Source organism: Crinia signifera, chromosome 6 (assembly GCF_055691185.1).
Source record: "Crinia signifera chromosome 6, ASM5569118v1, whole genome shotgun sequence".
NCBI lineage: Eukaryota > Metazoa > Chordata > Amphibia > Anura > Myobatrachidae > Crinia > Crinia signifera.
Genome location: NC_139222.1, coordinates 9,571,014 through 9,592,918, shown reverse-complemented (window position 1 = coordinate 9,592,918; position 21,905 = coordinate 9,571,014). Strand labels below are relative to the sequence as shown.

General features: G+C 50.5%; 1 protein-coding gene across 7 annotated transcripts; it reads left to right on the top strand.

Moving 5' to 3' along the window:
• Positions 1–385: 385 nt before the first annotated feature.
• LOC146009945 (uncharacterized) lies at positions 386–20,815 on the top strand. Of its 7 annotated transcripts, none has more exons than XM_083150619.1 (9): positions 432–534; positions 2,051–2,135; positions 5,329–5,487; positions 7,624–7,683; positions 7,992–8,120; positions 18,419–18,516; positions 18,628–18,739; positions 19,174–19,910; positions 19,995–20,815. In XM_083150619.1, exons 3-9 carry the CDS (start codon positions 5,373–5,375, stop codon positions 20,442–20,444), a joined length of 1,701 nt encoding a protein of 566 aa, XP_083006745.1. In that variant the 5' UTR covers positions 432–534; positions 2,051–2,135; positions 5,329–5,372; the 3' UTR covers positions 20,445–20,815. The 7 variants fall into 7 exon arrangements, with proteins under 7 accessions (XP_083006741.1, XP_083006746.1, XP_083006747.1 ...); XM_083150618.1 differs by having other exon boundaries at positions 2,051–2,611; XM_083150616.1 differs by having other exon boundaries at positions 2,051–2,616.
• The last annotated feature ends 1,090 nt before the right edge of the window (positions 20,816–21,905 follow it).

The window sequence follows — 21,905 nt, the reverse complement described above, 5'->3', positions numbered from 1 at the left end:
ACCATGCACATACCCCTGCCTGGGGGTAACAGGCCACACTGATACCATGCACATGCCCCTGCCTGGGGGGTAACAGGCCGCACTGATATCATGCACATGCCCCTGCCTGGGGGTAACAGGCCGCACTGATATCATGCCCCTGCCTGGTGGTTAACAGGCTGCACTGATACTATGCACATACCCCTGCCTGGGGGTAACAGGCCACACTGATACCATGCACATGCTCCTGTCTGGGGAGGTGATCGGCTGCAGTGACAGTACTGTACCCCCAGACACCACACACCCAGCCCTCCCTGTCCCCCTACTACACTACAGTGCACAATGTAGTGACACACACAGAGCATAACGGGGCTCAGAAGGCTAATTATAGAAGAGCCCACAGCACACACCAGGTGGAACGCATATCCCGGAAGTACTGTGGACCGCAGAAGCCGGATACGGAAGCACTACACCGGAAGTCTTATTCTTTCGCCCCGGCAGAAACGGAAGGTGGTGTGCAGCGTTCTCGGTCCTCCCGGTTACTGGCAGCAGCAGGTAATGTCCCGTGTTATCTCCCTTATACTGTATATCAGGGGCGGGCCAGCTGCTGGGGCACTACATGACCCAGCATGCCCTGCAGCAGTGTTGTGGTTAGGGCATGCTGGGATGTGTGGTGCCCCAGGCTGTATATGGGGGTGTCAGGCATTAAGTGCCCCCCTGTGCTATAGCAGTGTCATTATACAGCCTGTCCCTTCCTGGCCCCCACCTGTGCTGTACAGCGGGACCAGGGGGCACCACAGGGGCACTCCCCCCTCCTCCCTCCTATGGGTGTGACCTGGTGACCAAGTTGGAATGGGATGGGGGGGTGTATAGGGGGAAGATGTGAGACTGATAGTTGCCGTTGATGTTCCCCAATGGAAGCTTTGTCTTTTCCACCCAAATGTGTCTGGTTTGTGGTGGCCGCCCAGCAACCCGGTTCCAGGGTCGGAACCGGGTCGCTAGGCAGTCTGAATGTGAACCCCGGGTCATTCAACCCAGATCCTTTTCACTGCTATGGAGGAGGCAGCAGCGTCAGTACTGCCTCCTCCCCCATCCGGTGCTTTGCCCCCTGCCTGACTTCAGCACCTGGCAATGTGCCTGTTGCTGATGGTATGATTTATAGTAAATGCTGGGCCAGAACCGGGGGCAACCCGGCATTTGCGATGGGAGATAGGTATAATAAAATAATATAAATAGATGTAACCAGAGAGGTGACTGCTGGGAATGGAATGTTATACAGTAACACCGGGGGATGTGACCGGAGAGGTGACTGCTGGAAATGGGACGTTATACAGTAACACCGGGGGATGTGACCGGAGAGGTGACTGCTGGGAATGGGACGTTATACAGTAACACCGGGGGATGTGACTGGAGAGGTGACTGCTGGGAATGGGATGTTATACAATAACACCGGGGATGTGACCAGAGAGGTGACTGCTGGGAATGGGATGTTATACAGTAACACCGGGGATGTGACCAGAGAGGTGACTGCTGGGAATGGGATGTTATACAGTAACACCGGGGATGTGACTGCTGGGAATGGGATGTTATACAGTAACACCGGGGATGTGACTGGAGAGGTGACTGCTGGGAATGGGATGTTATACAGTAACACCGGGGATGTGACTGGAGAGGTGACCGCTGGGAATGGGATGTTATACCGTAACATCGGGGGAGGTGATTGGAGAGGTTTTTGGAAAAGGGTTAATCCCCACCACCTCAAGCGCTCCCTTCACCTGCTGCTGCTGCTGCGGCAGCAGGTAGGAAAGTTCAATCCCAATTTGTTTTCCAAGAAACAAGTGAAGCAGTGTAATTAAGGGCTAACTGCAGCGCTGGTTAGTATATGTCCCAGATTTTCTGTAGGGTATGCAGAGGAATATTAAACAGTTCTCGAGGAAAAAATAAAATATATATATATATATATATATTCCTTGCACTTTTCTTAAAACATCCAATACTTTATTTCCACCAACCAATCGCATTTTATAAGGAAGGAAAATAATTTTTATGTAATTTTTCATGTTTTTTTTAGATGTGTGTACCACTTTAAGACAACCCAGGAAACTGTATAATGCATAAGAACGCCCTGTAATGAGGAAACCGGACTTCCTGGAGAGGTATAAATTAGTGAGGGCTGCAGTCTCCAGCTGCACCTTGAGAAAGACCAATTAATGGTAGAAACGTGTTGGTGAGCAGCTGGAGACCGGAGCTTGTGGGAGAGAGAGTTACCGCACACAAGGGGAGCAGTCTGTAGCCGCCAAGCGAAAGCCTGAGACATCTGCGGCACTGACCGGCTTGATAAAGATCCCAAGCCTGCTGAATCACTCCTGAGCGCCGGCATTGTAATAATCTTGGCCGTGAGACCCCGCTGACCTGCAGGCGCTAGCGGGACAGACGGGAGGGTGACACGTGTGCTTCCAATAGCCGTGCACCTAGCTCGGAGACATCAGCCCCCTGTCCACTATCCCTAACACACGGAGGTAATCTGAAGGACAGCCGCAGTGGCAGTGCGGCGTCCAGAAGAGGAGTCCTAGTGTGACAAGTGGATTTATAACATCAGGTGGAGAGGAGAGAAAAATTGCTTCCCCTGGAGGTCCGGTGAGCTCAAAGTAAAACTCTGTTTGTTCAAGTGGAAATAACTGTTTTTAAATGTGTATTGCAATTTTTGCATTTTTTATTATTTTTTCCTTAAAGAGGAAATTTTTTCTCTGATTTGGTTGGTGGAAATAAAGTATTGGATGTTTTAAGAAAGGTGATTGGAGAGGTGACTGCTGGGAATTGGACATTATACAGTAACACCGGAATATGTGACAGGAGAGGTGACTGCTGGGAATGGGCCGTTATACAGTAACACTGGGGGATGTGACCGGAGAGGTGACTGCTGGGATTAGGACGTTATACAGTAACACCGGGGGATGTGACCGGAGAGGTGACTGCTGGGAATGGGGCGTTATACAGTAACACCGGGGGATGTGACCGGAGAGGTGACTGCTGGGAATGGGACATTATACAGTAACACCGGGGGATGTGACCGGAGAGGTGACTCCTGGGAATGGGACGTTATACAGTAACACCGGGGGATGTGACCGGAGAGGTGACTGCTGGGAATTGGACATTATACAGTAACACCGGAATATGTGACAGGAGAGGTGACTGCTGGGAATGGGACATTATACAGTAACACCGGGGGATGTGACCGGAGAGGTGACTGCTGGGAATGGGACGTTATACAGTAACACCGGGGGATGTGACCGGAGAGGTGACTGCTGGGAATGGGACGTTATACAGTAACACCGTAGGATGTGACCGGAGAGGTGACTGCTGGGAATGGGACATTATACAGTAACACTGGGGATGTGACCGGAGAGGTGACTGCTGGGAATGGGACGTTATACAGTAACACCGGAATATGTGACAGGAGAGGTGACTGCTGGGAATGGGACATTATACAGTAACACCGGGGGATGTGACCGGAGAGGTGACTGCTGGGAATGGGACGTTATATAGTAACACCGGGGGATGTGACAGGAGAGGTGACTGCTGGGAATGGGACGTTATACAGTAACACCGGGGGATGTGACCGGAGAGGTGACTGCTGGGAATGGGATGTTATACAGTAACACCGGGGGATGTGACCGGAGAGGTGACTGCTGGGAATGGGACGTTATACAGTAACACCGGGGGATGTGAACGGAGAGATGACTGCTGGGAATGGGACGTTATACAGTAACACCGGGGGATGTGACCGGAGAGGTGACTGCTGGGAAGGAGACGTTATACAGTAAAGGTGGCCATACACACGCAGATTTATCTGCAGATCTTTTCTGGTTGGAACAAAAACATGGTTATGGATAAGAGCACATGACAGTTGACCATTTTATGGAAATGCTGGAAAACTGCCAAACTGTCACTCATCCATAGCCATGTTTTTGTTCCAACCAGCCAGATCTGAAGATAAATCTTACTAGTGTATGGGCACCTTAACACCGGGGGGATGTGTCTGGGTGATGACTAGAGACAGGATTATATGCAACATAAAAAGCTTGAAATATGCATGCAAATATGCATGAAAAATACTTAAAATATGCATGAAAAGTGTTAAAATATGCTACATTAAATAATAAAAAAAGTATTTTTTAACTTATTTATTTAAAAATCAGCATACAATTAGTTGCAAATAAACCTCCAAAATAGGCCCACAGCCAGTGGCGTAACTATAAAGTTTGTGCCCCCGCCCCCCCCCCCCCCCCCCCCTCCCCTACAAGGCTCCTCTCCAGCATGTTTACCCAGCGTGTGATGTGATGACGTCACACGCATAATGGAGAAGCTGAAGCAGAAGAGAGACCAGCATACACTGCTGCTCCCTTGGCACTACGCATCACAGGCCGCCCTAGCACGCCCATCTGCCCGACCATCCTGCACACAGTAGCCAATAGCCGGCTCTGTGTACAGTCAATTGAATCAGTGGGGAATTTGACTTCTCTGCCATGGCCCCACCCGCGCTGCGGCTGACTCACCTCCAGTGCTCAGTCACTGGGCAGCGGCAGGCAGCAGCATGTCAGTGTGTCGAGCGGGTGCCGGCGCCCACACAGACCCTGCTGCTGCTTGCTCCCCCAAGCGGCTGCTGGGGCTGCCTTACAGTAGTTACGCCACTGCCCACAGCATCAGCAGATGTCTAGTGATGTACACAGGAATTTTTTTCTTCCTGGCTGCTACAGCAGACTGCAGCATTCAAAGCTCTTCTTGCATCAACTACACGGACCCTCATCTCCAGCGCCGATGGATCACATCAACATAGTGTATGAGGGCGGCGCAGTGGAAGGCTTCCTCCCTGTGCTGCATACTCACTGTGACACAGCATTTTCTCTGTGCTGCAGAAGTCTGTCTCTTGGTGTAAAGTCCCAGGCCAGGGGCAGGCAAAGGTTCAGGAGCTTCGTAATGGCATCCGCCCTGACTGACTTTTATCACCATGGATTGGCAGCCTAGAGCAGTGTCAGACACAGCGTACATCCAAGGTTCCGCACACTGCGCACATATTGCCCCAGCCTGCACACTCTACCACTACCTGGCCAGCAGCAGCAGGGCAAAGCAGTGCTGTGATTCGCGGGTGGGAAGAGGGCGGGTCCTAAAATATGCACCATCACTAGATTTTAGGTAAAATATGCAATAACAAGTGAGAATGGGCAAAATATGCAAATGCATATGCAAATATGCAAATGCATATAATCCTGTCTCTAGTGATGACTGTATCATTGTGTGTGTCAAGTTCCTATAAGGTGTGAGGATGTCACTGTCTATCTCTACATGCAGGAGGGGGAGTATATAGAGGACACAGGGGTCTGTAAAAGGACGTGATGATGGAGAATCTAATTTATATTAAAGTAGAAGATATAAAAGAGGAAGAAGAGACGTATGTGATGGGAGATCAGCAGTGTAAGGAGCAGGAAATCCCTACAGGTATCAGCACAGGTGAGTAATAATCACTAAGTACAGAGTCACATATTCTCCTGGTTCTGTCACTGCCCTAATCTCTTATCCCCACCCCCTCCTCTGTCACTGCCATATTCTCTTATCCCGCCCCCTCCTCTGTCACTGCCCTCATCTCTTATCCCGCCCCCTCCTCTGTCACTGCCCTCATCTCTTATCCCGCCCCCCTCCTCTGTCGCTGCCCTAATCTCTTATCCCGCCCCCTCCTCTGTCACTGCCCTCATCTCTTATCCCGCCCCCTCCTCTGTCACTGCCCTCATCTCTTATCCCGCCCCCTCCTCTGTCACTGCCCTCATCTCTTATCCCGCCCCCTCCTCTGTCACTGCCCTCATCTTTTATCCCGCCCCCTCCTCTGTCACTGCCCTCATCTCTTATCCCGCCCCCTCCTCTGTCACTGCCCTCATCTCTTATCCCGCCCCCTCCTCTGTCACTGCCCTCATCTCTTATCCCGCCCCCTCCTCTGTCACTGCCCTAATCTCTTATCCCGCCCTCTCCTCTGTCACTGCCCTAATCTCTTATCCCGCCCCCTCCTCTGTCACTGCCCTAATCTCTTATCCCGCCCCCTCCTCTGTCACTGCCCTAATCTTTTATCCCGCCCCCTCCTCTGTCACCGCCCCTCATCTCTTATCCCACCCCCTCCTCTGTCACTGCCCTAATCTCTTATCTCGCCCCCTCCTCTGTCACTGCCCTCATCTCTTATCCCGCCCCCTCCTCTGTCACTGCCCTCATCTCTTATCTCGCCCCCTCCTCTGTCACTGCCCTCATCTCTTATCCCGCCCCCTCCTCTGTCACTGCCCTCATCTCTTATCCCACCCCCTCCTCTGTCACTGCCCTCATCTCTTATCCCACCCCCTCCTCTGTCACTGCCCTCATCTCTTATCCCACCCCCTCCTCTGTCACTGCCCTCATCTCTTATCCCACCCCCTCCTCTGTCGCTGCCCTTATCTCTTATCCCGCCCCCTCCTCTGTCACTGCCCTAATCTCTTACCCACCCCCTCCTCTGTCACTGCCCCTAATCTCTTATCCCGCCCCCCTCCTCTGTCACTGCCCCTAATCTCTTATCCCGCCCCCTCCTCTGTCACTGCCCTAATCTCTTATCCCGCCCCCTCCTCTGTCACTGCCCTCATCTCTTATCCCGCCCCCTCCTCTGTCACTGCCCTAATCTCTTATCCCGCCCTCTCCTCTGTCACTGCCCTAATCTCTTATCCCGCCCCCTCCTCTGTCACTGCCCTAATCTCTTATCCCGCCCCCTCCTCTGTCACTGCCCTAATCTTTTATCCCGCCCCCTCCTCTGTCACCGCCCCTCATCTCTTATCCCACCCCCTCCTCTGTCACTGCCCTAATCTCTTATCTCGCCCCCTCCTCTGTCACTGCCCTCATCTCTTATCCCGCCCCCTCCTCTGTCACTGCCCTCATCTCTTATCCCACCCCCTCCTCTGTCACTGCCCTCATCTCTTATCCCACCCCCTCCTCTGTCACTGCCCTCATCTCTTATCCCACCCCCTCCTCTGTCACTGCCCTCATCTCTTATCCCACCCCCTCCTCTGTCGCTGCCCTTATCTCTTATCCCGCCCCCTCCTCTGTCGCTGCCCTAATCTCTTACCCACCCCCTCCTCTGTCACTGCCCCTAATCTCTTATCCCGCCCCCCTCCTCTGTCACTGCCCCTAATCTCTTATCCCGCCCCCTCCTCTGTCACTGCCCTAATCTCTTATCCCGCCCCCTCCTCTGTCACTGCCCTAATCTCTTATCCCGCCCCCTCCTCTGTCACGTTTCTGGAAGCCTCCCTCCATTCCGAGTCTCCGGCTCATTGTCGACAACCCACTATTTGCTAGAAGTAGCTAATTATACTTCTTCTTCTGCTTCCTCCATTCATATGAGATGGTTTAAGGCAGGCATGTCCAAACTGTGGCCCTCCAGCTGTTGTGAAACTACACGTCCCAGCATGCCTTGTCATAGTCCTAGCATTCCCTAATAGCAAAACTGTGGCAAGGCATGATGGGACTTGTAGTTTCACAACAGCTGGAGGGCCACAGTATGGACATGACTGGTGTAAGTGGATGGAGTATCATGAGAAACAAGGTCAATCCTGTATATTTACTTATCCCGTTGACCTATAGATACTCAATTCCACCAGATCCGAAACGGACTAGAAGCATTTAAGGACATATTGTTATCAGGTTGTATACTGTGTGGTTCCCCTTGTCCCCGTGCTCTTGTTTCTGTCTGTCTTGTTCATGTCTTTTTGTCTTCCTGTTTATATATTTGGATATACTAGATTGTGCTTGTTCCAATGGCTATACCATTGCCTATATGTTGTCATGATTTTTTTTTTTTCTTGATAATTTGACAAACTTGTACTGGTTTGCAATGTGCATACTGTTCTGTGTTCTGTGTTCCTTTAATAAAAATATAAAAAAAAAACAAGGGCAGGGATCACACATCTAGTGAGGACACGAAGGGTGACGCTGTCCTATTCCCCATGCAGAGTACAGGGACGTGATGATGGAGAATCTGACTAATATTCAGGTAGAATATATCAAAGAGGAAGAGGAGACGTATGTGAGGGGTGATCAGCAGTGTAATGAGCAGGAAATCCCTACAGGTATCAGCACAGGTGAGTAATAATCACTAAGTACAGAGTCACATATTCTCCTGGTTCTGTCACTGCCCCTAATCTCTTATCCCGCCCCCTCCTCTGTCACTGCCCTCATCTCTTATCCCGCCCCCTCCTCTGTCACTGCCCTAATCTCTTATCCCGCCCCCTCCTCTGTCACTGCCCCTAATCTCTTATCCCGCCCCCTCCTCTGTCACTGCCCTAATCTCTTATCCCGCCCCCCTCCTGTCACTGCTCTAATCTCTTATCCCGCCCCCTCCTCTGTCACTGCCCCTAATCTCTTATCCCGCCCCCTCCTCTGTCACTGCTCTAATCTCTTATCCCGCCCCCTCCTCTGTCACTGCCCCTAATCTCTTATCCCGCCCCCTCCTCTGTCACTGCCCTAATCTCTTATCCCGCCCCATCCTCTGTCACTGCGCCTCATCTCTTATCCCGCCCACTCTTCTGTCACTGCGCCTCATCTCTTATCCCGCCCCCTCTTCTGTCACTACCCTAATCTCTTATCCCGCCCCCTCCTCTGTCACTGCCTTTAATCTCTTATCTCACCCCCTCCCCTTTCACTGCGCCTCATCTATTATCCCGCCCAATCTTCTGTCACTGCGCCTCATCTCTTATCCCGCCCCCCTCCTCTGTCACTGCGCTAATCTCTTATCCCGCCCCCTCCTCTGTCACTGCCCCTAATCTCTTATCCCGCCCCCTCCTCTGTCACTGCCCCTAATCTCTTATCCCGCCCCCTCCTCTGTCAATGCTCTAATCTCTTATCCCGCCCCCTCCTCTGTCACTGCCCTAATCTCTTATCCCGCCCCCTCCTCTGTCAGTGCCCTAATCTCTTATCCCGCCCAATCTTCTGTCACTGCGCCTCATCTCTTATCCCGCCCCCCTCCTCTGTCAATGCGCTAATCTCTTATCCCGCCCCCTCCTCTGTCACTGCCCCTAATCTCTTATCCCGCCCCCTCCTCTGTCACTGCCCCTAATCTCTTATCCCGCCCCCTCCTCTGTCAATGCTCTAATCTCTTATCCCGCCCCCTCCTCTGTCACTGCCCTAATCTCTTATCCCGCCGCCTCCTCTGTCAGTGCCCTAATCTCTTATCCCGCCCCCTCCTCTGTCACTGCCCTAATCTCTTATCCCGCCCCCTCCTCTGTCACTGCCCTAATCTCTTATCCCGCCCCCTCCTCTGTCACTGCTCTAATCTCTTATCCCGCCCCCTCCTCTGTCACTGCCCTAATCTCTTATCCCGCCCCCTCCTCTGTCAGTGCCCTAATCTCTTATCCCGCCCAATCTTCTGTCACTGCGCCTCATCTCTTATCCCGCCCCCCTCCTCTGTCACTGCGCTAATCTCTTATCCCGCCCCCTCCTCTGTCACTGCCCCTAATCTCTTATCCCGCCCCCTCCTCTGTCACTGCCCCTAATCTCTTATCCCGCCCCCTCCTCTGTCAATGCTCTAATCTCTTATCCCGCCCCCTCCTCTGTCACTGCCCTAATCTCTTATCCCGCCGCCTACTCTGTCAGTGCCCTAATCTCTTATCCCGCCCCCTCCTCTGTCACTGCCCTAATCTCTTATCCCGCCCCCTCCTCTGTCACTGCCCTCATCTCTTATCCCGCCGCCTCCTCTGTCAGTGCCCTAATCTCTTATCCCGCCCCCTCCTCTGTCACTGCCCTAATCTCTTATCCCGCCCCCTCCTCTGTCACTGCTCTAATCTCTTATCCCGCCCCCTCCTCTGTCACTGCCCTAATCTCTTATCCCGCCCCCCTTTCTCTGCTTCCTTTTAATTCTTTCAGTATTTAGATTTAAGTTAGGGGTTTATGAAAATGTATGATTTAAAAACAGGGATAACACATCTGTTAAGGACCTTTAGGATGACCCTGTCTTTGTCTCTTTGCTGAGTACAAGGACGTGATGATGGGGAAATCACCGACCCCTGACATCACTGGGTAAGAGGAGATTGTCATGTAGTTTAATGGAGAGAGCAGCTTTGGGGCCACCTAGATACACAGCATCTGATAATCACATATATACAATGTCCTCAGTCACTGCGTGTCTCCTACAGATGGGCCCAGTAACAGGAATACCCCATAGAGATGTCCCCGTCCTCTGTATTCCCAGGATAATCACATATATACAATGTACTCAGTCACTGCGTGTCTCCTACAGATGGGCCAGCAACAGGAATACCCCAGAGAGATGTCCCCGTCCTCTGTATTCCCAGGATAATCACATATATACAATGTCCTCAGTCACTGCGTGTCTCCTACAGATGGGCCCAGTAACAGAGATACCCCAGAGAGATGTCCCCGTCCTCTGTATTCCCAGGATAATCACATATATACAATGTCCTCAGTCACTGCGTGTCTCCTACAGATGGGGCCAGTAACAGGAATACCCCAGAGAGATGTCCCCGTCCTCTGTATTCCCAAGATAATCACATATATACAATGTACTCAGTCACTGTGTGTCTCCTACAGATGGGGCCAGTAACAGGAATACCCCAGAGAGATGTCCCCGTCCTCTGTATTCCCAGGATAATCACATATATACAATGTCCTCAGTCACTGCGTGTCTCCTACAGATGGGGCCAGTAACAGGAATACCCCAGAGAGATGTCCCCGTCCTCTGTATTCCCAAGATAATCACATATATACAATGTACTCAGTCACTGTGTGTCTCCTACAGATGGGGCCAGTAACAGGAATACCCCAGAGAGATGTTCCCGTCCTCTGTATTCCCAGGATAATCACATATATACAATGTCCTCAGTCATTGCGTGTCTCCTACAGATGGGCCCAGTAACAGAGATACCCCAGAGAGATGTCCCCGTCCGCTGTATTCCCAGGATAATCACATATATACCATGTCCTCAGTCACTGCGTGTCTCCTACAGATGGGCCCAGTAACAGGAATACCCCAGAGAGATGTCCCCGTCCTCTGTATTCCCAGGATAATCACATATATACAATGTCCTCAGTCACTGTGTGTCTCCTACAGATGGGGCCAGTAACAGGAATACCCCAGAGAGATGTCCCCGTCCTCTGTATTCCCAGGATATCACATATATACCATGTATTCAGTCACTGTGTGTCTCCTATAGATGGGCCAGTAACAGGAATACCCCAGAGAGATGTCCCAGTCCTCTGTATTCCCGGGATAATCACATATATACAATGTCCTCAGTCACTGTGTGTTTCCTACAGATGGGCCCTGTAACAGAGATACCCCAGAGAGATGTCCCCGTCCTCTGTATTCCCAGGATAATCACATATATACTATGTCCTTATTCACTGCGTGTCTCCTACAGATGGGCCCAGTAACAGGAATACCCCAGAGAGATGTCCCGTCCTCTGTATTCCCAGGATAATCACATATATACCATGTCCTCAGTCACTGTGTGTCTCCTACAGATGGGGCCAGTAACAGAGATACCCCAGAGAGATTTCCCCGTCCTCTGTACTCCCAGGATAATCACATATATACAATGTACTCAGTCACAGCGTGTCTCCTAGAGATGGGCCCAGTAACAGGAATACCCCAGAGAGATGTCCCCGTCCTCTGTATTCCCAGGATAATCACATATATACAATGTCCTCAGTCACTGCATGTCTCCTACAGATGGGGCCAGTAACAGGAATACCCCAGAGAGATGTCCCCGTCCTCTGTATTCCCAAGATAATCACATATATACAATGTACTCAGTCACTGTGTGTCTCCTACAGATGGGGCCAGTAACAGGAATACCCCAGAGAGATGTCCCCATCCTCTGTATTCCCAGGATAATCACATATATACAACTAGGTGATTCATCGCGCCCTACGGGCGCTCTTCACACCGTCGTAAGGGGCTGCGCCCCCTTAATTTGTGAACGTTTGTATATGAGAAATATGGTTAGAATTGTATGAAAGATGCCCTGTATTGCAACTTAGGTGTCCGCGAATTGCGGGAGGGGGGGTCGCGGAGGGTGCCGCGAATTGCAGGAGGGGGGGTCGCGGGGGGTGCCGCGAATTGCAGGAGGGGGGGTTGTGGGGGGGTGGATGCTGCGAATCGCGGGAGGGGAGGGATTGCAGAGAATCGCGGGAGGGGGGTCGCGGGGTGGATTGCCGCAAATCGCGGGAGGGGGGTTACGGGGGCGGGGGTTGCGGCGAATCATGGTAGGGGGGGTCGCGGGGGGTGTGCCGTGAATCACGGGAGGGGGGGTCACGGGGTGGGGTGCCGAGAATCGCGGGGGGGTGTGTGTGTGCCGTGAATCGCGGGAGTGGGGGTTGTGGGGGGGGGGGGTGACGCGAATCGCCACAAGAAAAAATCAACACAGAAAGGTCAACACATGTAAATGTTGACATAAGTGTGGCACTTCATTGGTGTCCATGTCGACACATGAGAATGAATATGAAAACATTCAAAAAATGAAAAAAAAAAACTTCAAAAACTCATGTCAACCTTTTTCATTGTCGACCATAGCCATGTCAGTGTTTTCCATGTGCAATTTAATGCTGGAGCTGCCGCGAATCGCGGGGGGGTGCCGCGAATTGCGGGAGGGGGGGTCGCGGGGGTGTGCCGTGAATCACGGGAGGGGGGGTCACGGGGTGGGGTGCCGAGAATCGCGGGGGAGGTGTGTGTGTGTGTGTGCCGTGAATCGCGGGAGTGGGGGTTGTGGGGGGGGGTGGGGGGGTGTGACGCAAATCGCCACAAGAAAAAATCAACACAGAAAGGTCAACACATGTAAATGTTGACATAAGTGTGGCACTTCATTGGTGTCCATGTCGACACATGAGAATGAATATGAAAATATTCAAAAAATTAAAAAAAAAACTTCAAAAACTCATGTCAACCTTTTTCATTGTCGACCATAGCCATGTCAGTGTTTTCCATGTGCAATTTAATCATGGGGCTGCTGCGAATTGCGGGGGGGGGGGTGCCGCGAATCGCGGGAGGGGGGTCGCAGGGGGGTGCCGCCAATCGTGCAAGGGGGGGTCGCGGGGGGGTTCTTTTTTGCCGCGAATCACGGGAGGGAGGTCGCGGGGGGGGTGTTTTTTCCGCGAATCGGGGAGGGGGGTCACGGGGGAGGGTTTGCCGCGATTCGCGGGAGGGGGGGTCGCGGGGTGGTGGTTATGCCGCGAATTGCGGGAGGGGTCGTGGGGGGGTTCTTTTTGCAGCGAATCGCGGGAGGGGGGGTCGCGGGGGTGTTTTTGCTGCAAATCGCGGTATGGGGGGGTCGCAAGGGAGCGGGTGTTTTTGCCGCGAATCGCGGGGGGGGGGCGCGCGGGGGGGAGGTTTTGCCGCAAATCGCGGGAGGGGGGCGCTCACCTGGTGGCTGTGGAGTAGCAGTGCTGGGCAAAATGGGAAGGCAGTGGGTGTCTGGCACTGTCTGTGGGCTCACTGGGCTGGTTCTCTGTCACATACCTCCCAACATGACCCTCTCCAGGAGGGACACTATGCTCTGTTTCTAGACTTCCCCTTAATGTATGATTGCCATCACCTGTTTTAAACAGGTTCATTTCTCAGAAAGGTGTTCAGCACAGATGAAGGCAATCACACATTAAGAGGAAAGTCCAGGAACAGAGCGTTATAGACACAGACACCCACTTTGAGTGACAGATGTAGCCAAATATATAGGAGATGTCCTCAGTCACTGCGTGTCTCCTACAGATGGGGCCAGTAACAGGAATACCCCAGAGAGATGTCCCCGTCCTCTGTATTCCCAAGATAATCACATATATACAATGTACTCAGTCACTGTGTGTCTCCTACAGATGGGCCCAGTAACAGGAATACCCCATAGAGATGTCCCCGTCCTCTGTATTCCCAGGATAATCACATATATACAATGTCCTCAGTCACTGTGTGTCTCCTACAGATGGCCCCAGTAACAGAGATACCCCAGAGAGATGTCCCCGTCCTCTGTATTCCCAGGATAATCACATATATACAATGTCCTCAGTCACTGTGTGTCTCCTACAGATGGGCCCAGTAACAGAGATACCCCAGAGAGATGTCCCTGTCCGCTGTATTCCCAGGATAATCACATATATACCATGTCCTCAGTCACTGCGTGTCTCCTACAGATGGGCCCAGTAACAGGAATACCCCAGAGAGATGTCCCCGTCCTCTGTATTCCCAGGATAATCACATATATACAATGTCCTCAGTCACTGTGTGTCTCCTACAGATGGGGCCAGTAACAGGAATACCCCAGAGAGATGTCCCCGTCCTCTGTATTCCCAGGATATCACATATATACCATGTATTCAGTCACTGTGTGTCTCCTATAGATGGGCCAGTAACAGGAATACCCCAGAGAGATGTCCCAGTCCTCTGTATTCCCGGGATAATCACATATATACAATGTCCTTAGTCACTGTGTGTCTCCTACAGATGGGCCCTGTAACAGAGATACCCCAGAGAGATGTCCCCGTCCTCTGTATTCCCAGGATAATCACATATATACCATGTCCTCAGTCACTGCGTGTCTCCTACAGATGGGCCCAGTAACAGGAATACCCCAGAGAGATGTCCCGTCCTCTGTATTCCCAGGATAATCACATATATACCATGTCCTCAGTCACTGTGTGTCTCCTACAGATGGGGCCAGTAACAGAGATACCCCAGAGAGATGTCCCCGTCCTCTGTTCTCCCAGGATAATCACATATATACAGTGTCCTCAGTCACTGCGTGTCTCCTACAGATGGGCCCAGTAACAGATATACCCCAGAGAGATGTCCCCGTCCTCTGTATTCCCAGGATAATCACATATATACCATGTCCTCAGTCACTGCGTGTCTCCTACAGATGGGGCCAGTAACAGAGATACCCCAGAGAGATGTCCCCGTCCTCTGTTCTCCCAGGATAATCACATATATACAATGTCCTCAGTCACTGCGTGTCTCCTACAGATGGGCCCAGTAACAGAGATACCCCAGAGAGATGTCCCCGTCCTCTGTATTCCCAGGATAATCACATATATACAATGTCCTCAGTCACTGCGTGTCTCCTACAGATGGGCCCAGTAACAGAGATACCCCAGAGAGATGTCCCCGTCCTCTGTATTCCCAGGATAATCACATATATACAATGTCCTAAGTCACTGCGTGTCTCCTACAGATGGGGCCAGTAACAGGAATACCCCAGAGAGATGTCCCCGTCCTCTGTATTCCCAGGATAATCACATATATACCATGTCCTCTGTCACTGTGTGTCTCCTACAGATGGGGCCAGTAACAGAGATACCCCAGAGAGATGTCCACGTCCTCTGTATTCCCAGGATAATCACATATATATATAATGTTCGTGTCTCCTACAGATGGCCCAGTAACAGGAATACCCCAGAGAGATGTCCCCGTCCTCTGTATTCCCAGGATAATCACATATATACCATGTCCTCAGTCACTGCGTGTCTCCTACAGGTGGGGCCAGTAACAGGAATACCCCAGAGAGATGTCCCCGACCTCTGTATTCCCAGGATAATCACATATATACAATGTCCTCAGTCACTGTGTGTCTCCTACAGATGGGCCCAGTAACAGGAATACCCCAGAGAGATGCCCCCATCCTCTGTATTCCCAGGATAATCACATATATACCATGTCCTCAGTCACTGTGTGTCTCCTATAGATGGGTCCAGTAACAGAGATACCCCAGAGAGATGTCCCCGTCCTCTGTATTCCCAGGATAATCACATATATATAATGTCCTCAGTCACTGCGTGTCTCCTACAGATGGGCCCAGTAACAGGAATACCCCAGAGAGATGTCCCCGTCCTCTGTATTCCCAGGATAATCAAACATATATATATAATGTCCTCAGTCACTGTGTGTCTCTTACAGATGGGCCCAGTAACAGAGATCCCCCAGAGAGATGTCCCTGTCCTCTGTATTCCCAGGATAATCACATATATACAATGTCCTCAGTCACTGCGTGTCTCCTACAGATGGGCCCAGTAACAGAGATACCCCAGAGAGATGTCCCCGTCCTCTGTATTCCCAGGATAATCACATATATACAATGTCCTCAGTCACTGCGTGTCTCCTACAGATGGGCCCAGTAACAGAGATACCCCAGAGAGATGTCCCCGTCCTCTGTATTCCCAGGATAATCACATATATACAATGTCCTAAGTCACTGCGTGTCTCCTACAGATGGGGCCAGTAACAGGAATACCCCAGAGAGATGTCCCCGTCCTCTGTATTCCCAGGATAATCACATATATACCATGTCCTCTGTCACTGTGTGTCTCCTACAGATGGGGCCAGTAACAGAGATACCCCAGAGAGATGTCCACGTCCTCTGTATTCCCAGGATAATCACATATATATATAATGTTCGTGTCTCCTACAGATGGCCCAGTAACAGGAATACCCCAGAGAGATGTCCCCGTCCTCTGTATTCCCAGGATAATCACATATATACCATGTCCTCAGTCACTGCGTGTCTCCTACAGGTGGGGCCAGTAACAGGAATACCCCAGAGAGATGTCCCCGACCTCTGTATTCCCAGGATAATCACATATATACAATGTCCTCAGTCACTGTGTGTCTCCTACAGATGGGCCCAGTAACAGGAATACCCCAGAGAGATGCCCCCATCCTCTGTATTCCCAGGATAATCACATATATACCATGTCCTCAGTCACTGTGTGTCTCCTATAGATGGGTCCAGTAACAGAGATACCCCAGAGAGATGTCCCCGTCCTCTGTATTCCCAGGATAATCACATATATATAATGTCCTCAGTCACTGCGTGTCTCCTACAGATGGGCCCAGTAACAGGAATACCCCAGAGAGATGTCCCCGTCCTCTGTATTCCCAGGATAATCAAACATATATATATAATGTCCTCAGTCACTGTGTGTCTCTTACAGATGGGCCCAGTAACAGAGATCCCCCAGAGAGATGTCCCTGTCCTCTGTATTCCCAGGATAATCACATATATACAATGTACTCAGTCACTGCGTGTCTCCTATAGATGGGGCCAGTAACAGGAATACCCCAGAGAGATGTCCCCGTCCTCTGTATTCCCAGAATAATCACATATATACCATGTACTCAGTCACTGCGTGTCTCCTATAGATGGGGCCAGTAACAGGAATACCCCAGAGAGATGTCCCCGTCCTCTGTATTCCCAGGATAATCACATATATACCATGTACTCAGTCACTGTGTGTCTCCTACAGATGGGGCCAGTAACAGGAATACCCCAGGGAGATGTCCCCGTCCTCTGTATTCCCAGGATAATCATATATATACAATGTACTCAGTCACTGTGTGTCTCCTACAGATGGGCCCAGTAACAGGAATACCCCAGAGAGATGTCCCCGTCCTCTGTATTCCCAGGATAATCACATATATACCATGTACTCAGTCACAGCGTGTCTCCTAGAGATGGGCCCAGTAACAGGAATACCCCAGAGAGATGTCCCCATCCTCTGTATTCCCAGGATAATCACATATATACCATGTCCTCAGACACTGTGTGTCTCCTACAGATGGGCCCAGTAACAGGAATACCCCAGAGAGATGTCCCCGTCCTGTATTCCCAGGATAATCACATATATACAATGTACTCAGTCACAGCGTGTCTCCTACAGATGGGCCCAGTAACAGGAATACCCCAGAGAGATGTCCCCATCCTCTGTATTCCCAGGATAATCACATATATACCATGTCCTCAGTCACTGTGTGTCTCCTACAGATGGGCCCAGTAACAGGAATACCCCAGAGAGATGTCCCCGTCCTCTGTATTCCCAGGATAATCACATATATACCATGTACTCAGTCACTGTGTGTCTCCTACAGATGGGACCAGTAACAGGAATACCCCAGAGAGATGTCCCCGTCCTGTGTATTCCCAGGATAATCACATATATACCATGTCCTCAGTCACTGTGTGTCTCCTACAGATGGGCCCAGTAACAGGAATACCCCAAAGAGATGTCCCCGTCCTCTGTATTCCCAGGATAATCACATATATACAATGTACTCAGTCACAGCGTGTCTCCTACAGATGGGCCCAGTAACAGGAATACCCCAGAGAGATGTCCCCGTCCTCTGTATTCCCAGGATAATCACATATATACCATGTCCTCAGTCACTGCGTGTCTCCTACAGATGGGCCCAGTAACAGGAATACCCCAGAGAGATGTCCCCGTCCTCTGTATTCCCAGGATAATCACATATATACATGTCCTCAGTCACTGCGTGTCTCCTACAGATGGGCCCAGTAACAGGAATACCCCAGAGAGATGTCCCCGTCCTCTGTATTCCCAGGATAATCACATATATACCATGTACTCAGTCACTGTGTGTCTCCTACAGATGGGCCCAGTAACAGGAATACCCCAGAGAGATGTCCCCGTCCTCTGTATTCCCAGGACCACACAGAGGAGAATCACAGCGTCCCACAGGAGGATCAGGTAGGTGGGATTACTGAGGTCTGTCAAATACTAATGCGGTTTTTAGAGAAACTGTGAATGTCTCATAATTTTTTTTTTTCTTTTTTTATTCTAAATGAAATAAATGTTTAGGGCGAGGCCTTTCCTCATTTTAAAATTGAAGTTATAAAAGAGGAAGAGGAGACGTATGTGATGGATGATCAGCAGCGTAAGGAGGAGGAAATCCCTACAGGTATCGGCATAGGTGAGTAATAGTCACATATTCTCCTTGTTCTGTCACTACAGCAATCTATAAAGGGGTGTCCACACAAAATGTCAGCCTATTTTCTAAGCGATCTATATCGATTAGAAACCAAGCACACATAGCGACAGCGATGCACGGTCACGTGCGCCACTATCAGCTCAGATCTAGCAAGAAAATCTAGTTAGATCGCTTGGCATGTGAGGTAAAATTTTCACGTCTGTGCAGAAACAGCGATAACTATCTACATCACTGAACCACTCCCCTGCCTCTCCCAGAACCCTCCTCTTTTATTCACACTGCACCACACTGAGCAGCAACAAGGAGCCTGAAGTCCTGAGTTCGGTACCACCCACTTGACGGATCCTGGGGGGGGGGGGGGGGGGAGTCACCATGTTGCCTGTTATTTGAATTTGTGTTTTTCATTTTCCTCACAGCAACGGCTGCCTACATGGACCGCAAGTTCACGACTGGATTCATCGAGCTGTATCGGGCCAGCGATTGTCTGTGGCAGGTAACGAGCAGCGACTTCTCCAGCAAGCAGAAGAGGGATCAGGCCTACAAACGATTGGTCCAGTACTGTAAAGTCAAGAAAAGTAATGCAGATCTAGCTTGGGTGAAGAAGAAGATCGCCAACTTGCGGACGGTGTTCATGAAGGAACACACCCGAGTCACCGAGTCGCAACGTTCAGGAGCCCGGCCGGACGACATCTACAAGCCGACGCTGTGGTATTACGACCAGATGAAGTTCCTTCTGGAGAGACGGTCGAGGGTACATGGACGGGGAAGCCTAGATCAAGAGTCTCCTGTACATGGACAGGGTAGTCTGGATCGAGAGTCTCCTGTACATGGGCGGGTTAGCCTGGATCGAGAGTCTCCTGTACATGGACGGGTTAGCCTGGATCGAGAGTCTCCTCCTGTACGTAGACGGGTTAGCCTGGATCGAGAGTCCCCTGTACGTGGACGGGGCAGCCTGGATCCAGTTTCTCCTGTACGTGGACGGGGTAGCCTGGATCCAGAGTCGCCTGTACGTGGACGGGGTAGCCGGGATCGACAGTCTCCTGTATGTGGAAGGGGTAGCCGGGATCAACAGTCTCCTCTACGTGAACAGGGTAGCCGGGATCCAGAGTCTCCTCCAATGACTCAAGAGGAGAAGAAGACTACCCTTGATCCGGTATGTTAAAACACATCAATAAGTTTTAACTTTGTCATCGGTTATCAAGGTCGTAATGTTTTTTCTTTTCTTTTTTTTTTACAGGAATCTTCCCCGGAGCTGGAGGAATCGACATCTCTACCAACACCACCACCAGCAAAGCAAAGGCGAATGGCTCCTTCCTCTCAGATCTCCAGCTCTGCCGCCAACAGAACGGATCGGTTTTTACAGCAAGCGGTGGAAATTATTTCTCGACCTCCAGACCACATCCGTACGTTAACAAACCTGATCGAAACAGAGATGCGTCAAATGCCTGAAAGTGTTCTTCGTACTTTCAAAAGCGTAATATTTCACGCATTGAGTATGGCAATGGGCGGAACCCTTTCCGACGACGTGGAGTTAATGGCAAATCCTATGCGGCAGACATTTTATCGTCCGGGACTTCCACCGATGTCCAGTAGTCCCACCAGCACTCTGTCCAGTGGAGTGTACTCGGCGCTGCCGAGTACTCAGGCCCCCTCATTGGACGATGCTGAATCTTCTTTTAATTATTAGTTGTTGTTGTTGTTTTTTTATTTCGTTTTTGTTGGAAAAATAGTTCTGCCCTATTTCTTCGAATCTTGTTACAAAGGACTTCCTCTTAGTCATCGTTACCATAGTGTTGGTTTCTAGACCTCATGGACTTCTGAACGTTGGGATATCAGTCATTCCTGGTTCTTTCGTAGAACAACGTCTGCAAATTCGTGGTCTTCTTTGGATGGCATCCCTGGAACTGAATCTACCGTACTCGCAAACAGTAGTTATAGGCCCCTGACTCCGCTGTGTACTGTTGGCTATACAGACAATCGTTGGCATGATGTTCTGTTGCTGAATCCAGTAGCAAAACTTTAGGTTTTTTTTTTTCAATAAACTAATTATAAAAATGGTCTTTTTTTTTTTATGATTTTACCTATCGATGGTCATCCATTTTCTTTGGTTGACTGGCCCTCAGGGCCAATCAGAAGATCCAGGGGATGGGCACCTTGTAGAAAAAATAAATTTTGGTTCTGCTGTTCCGTCAATGGAGGGGGAACTATCTGGTTCATGAAAGTGGGATTAGGTGTGGTCCTCGGGCAGAGTAGTAGATGGGGGGGGGGCATGTTGGGGTGGTCTTGCACACATATAATTGTGTAGAATGCAGCAGGCCAACACCACCCAGTCTATTTTTATCCAATTATATTTATGCTATTAGGCCAATAGCAAATTGAAATATTCGGAATCTACTACTCTAGATCCTGAATGTATTTTCAACTACATGGTGGTCCCTCGATAGCCATTCATTAAAACTGCGTTTCACCTTGGATAAGTACCTTTGTGGGTAGGACGTCATGATTCGCTCCTGCAAAGTGAAGGCCTCATCGGCCGCAAACACTTAGTTGAGCCCATGCCTGCAGATTTCAGGAGGTCCAGTTGGTTTGAAAGTAGCCAATCATACACTACGATGTCTTCTAACAACCCGTCATAGGAGGCTCCTGCCATTTTTGCCCACATCCACGAAAAGGAACTCGTAGTATGCATTTACTATAACCACAAAGACTAGGCTAAAGTATCCCTTGTAGTTGTAGTACAAAGATCCACTATGTGCATGAGGAGTGTAATGCGGACATGCTTGCCATGATGGCACCTCCGCATTCGGTGGGGGGATTCCAATGAACCTCAAAGTCCCATTCAATTTCTTGAAACTAGAAACTAACCTAGAATTTGTTATTAAACATTGCATTTAAAAACACATTGAACGGTGGAAGTTACCCAACATTTCTAGAAAGGAAGGGAGATCTGGAAGGAACACCTGATGTCCTGTTGCGATCTCCTGGTAGCCACCATCCGGCCCTACGCATAACTGTGTCCCGCTTCTCGATGACGGGGCGTCGCCAGTTGCATCAGCCCCTGGAACACCTCTTCCATACGCAGGTAGGTAGGTCCTGTAGTTCTCAGGATTATTCTCCTGAATCTTGTGTAGCAGTTACGTATGACACG

Excerpts from the sequence above, each read along its gene's own strand:
- LOC146009945 (XM_083150615.1), top strand. The coding sequence starts at position 5,373 with ATGATGGAGAATCTAATTTATATTAAAGTAGAAGATATAAAAGAGGAA. Across the intron at positions 7,684-7,991 it reads TAAGGACATATTGTTATCAG|AGTACAGGGACGTGATGATG; the intron begins GTTGTATACTGT and ends TTCCCCATGCAG. Across the intron at positions 18,740-19,173 it reads CCCTACAGGTATCGGCATAG|CAACGGCTGCCTACATGGAC; the intron begins GTGAGTAATAGT and ends TTTTCCTCACAG.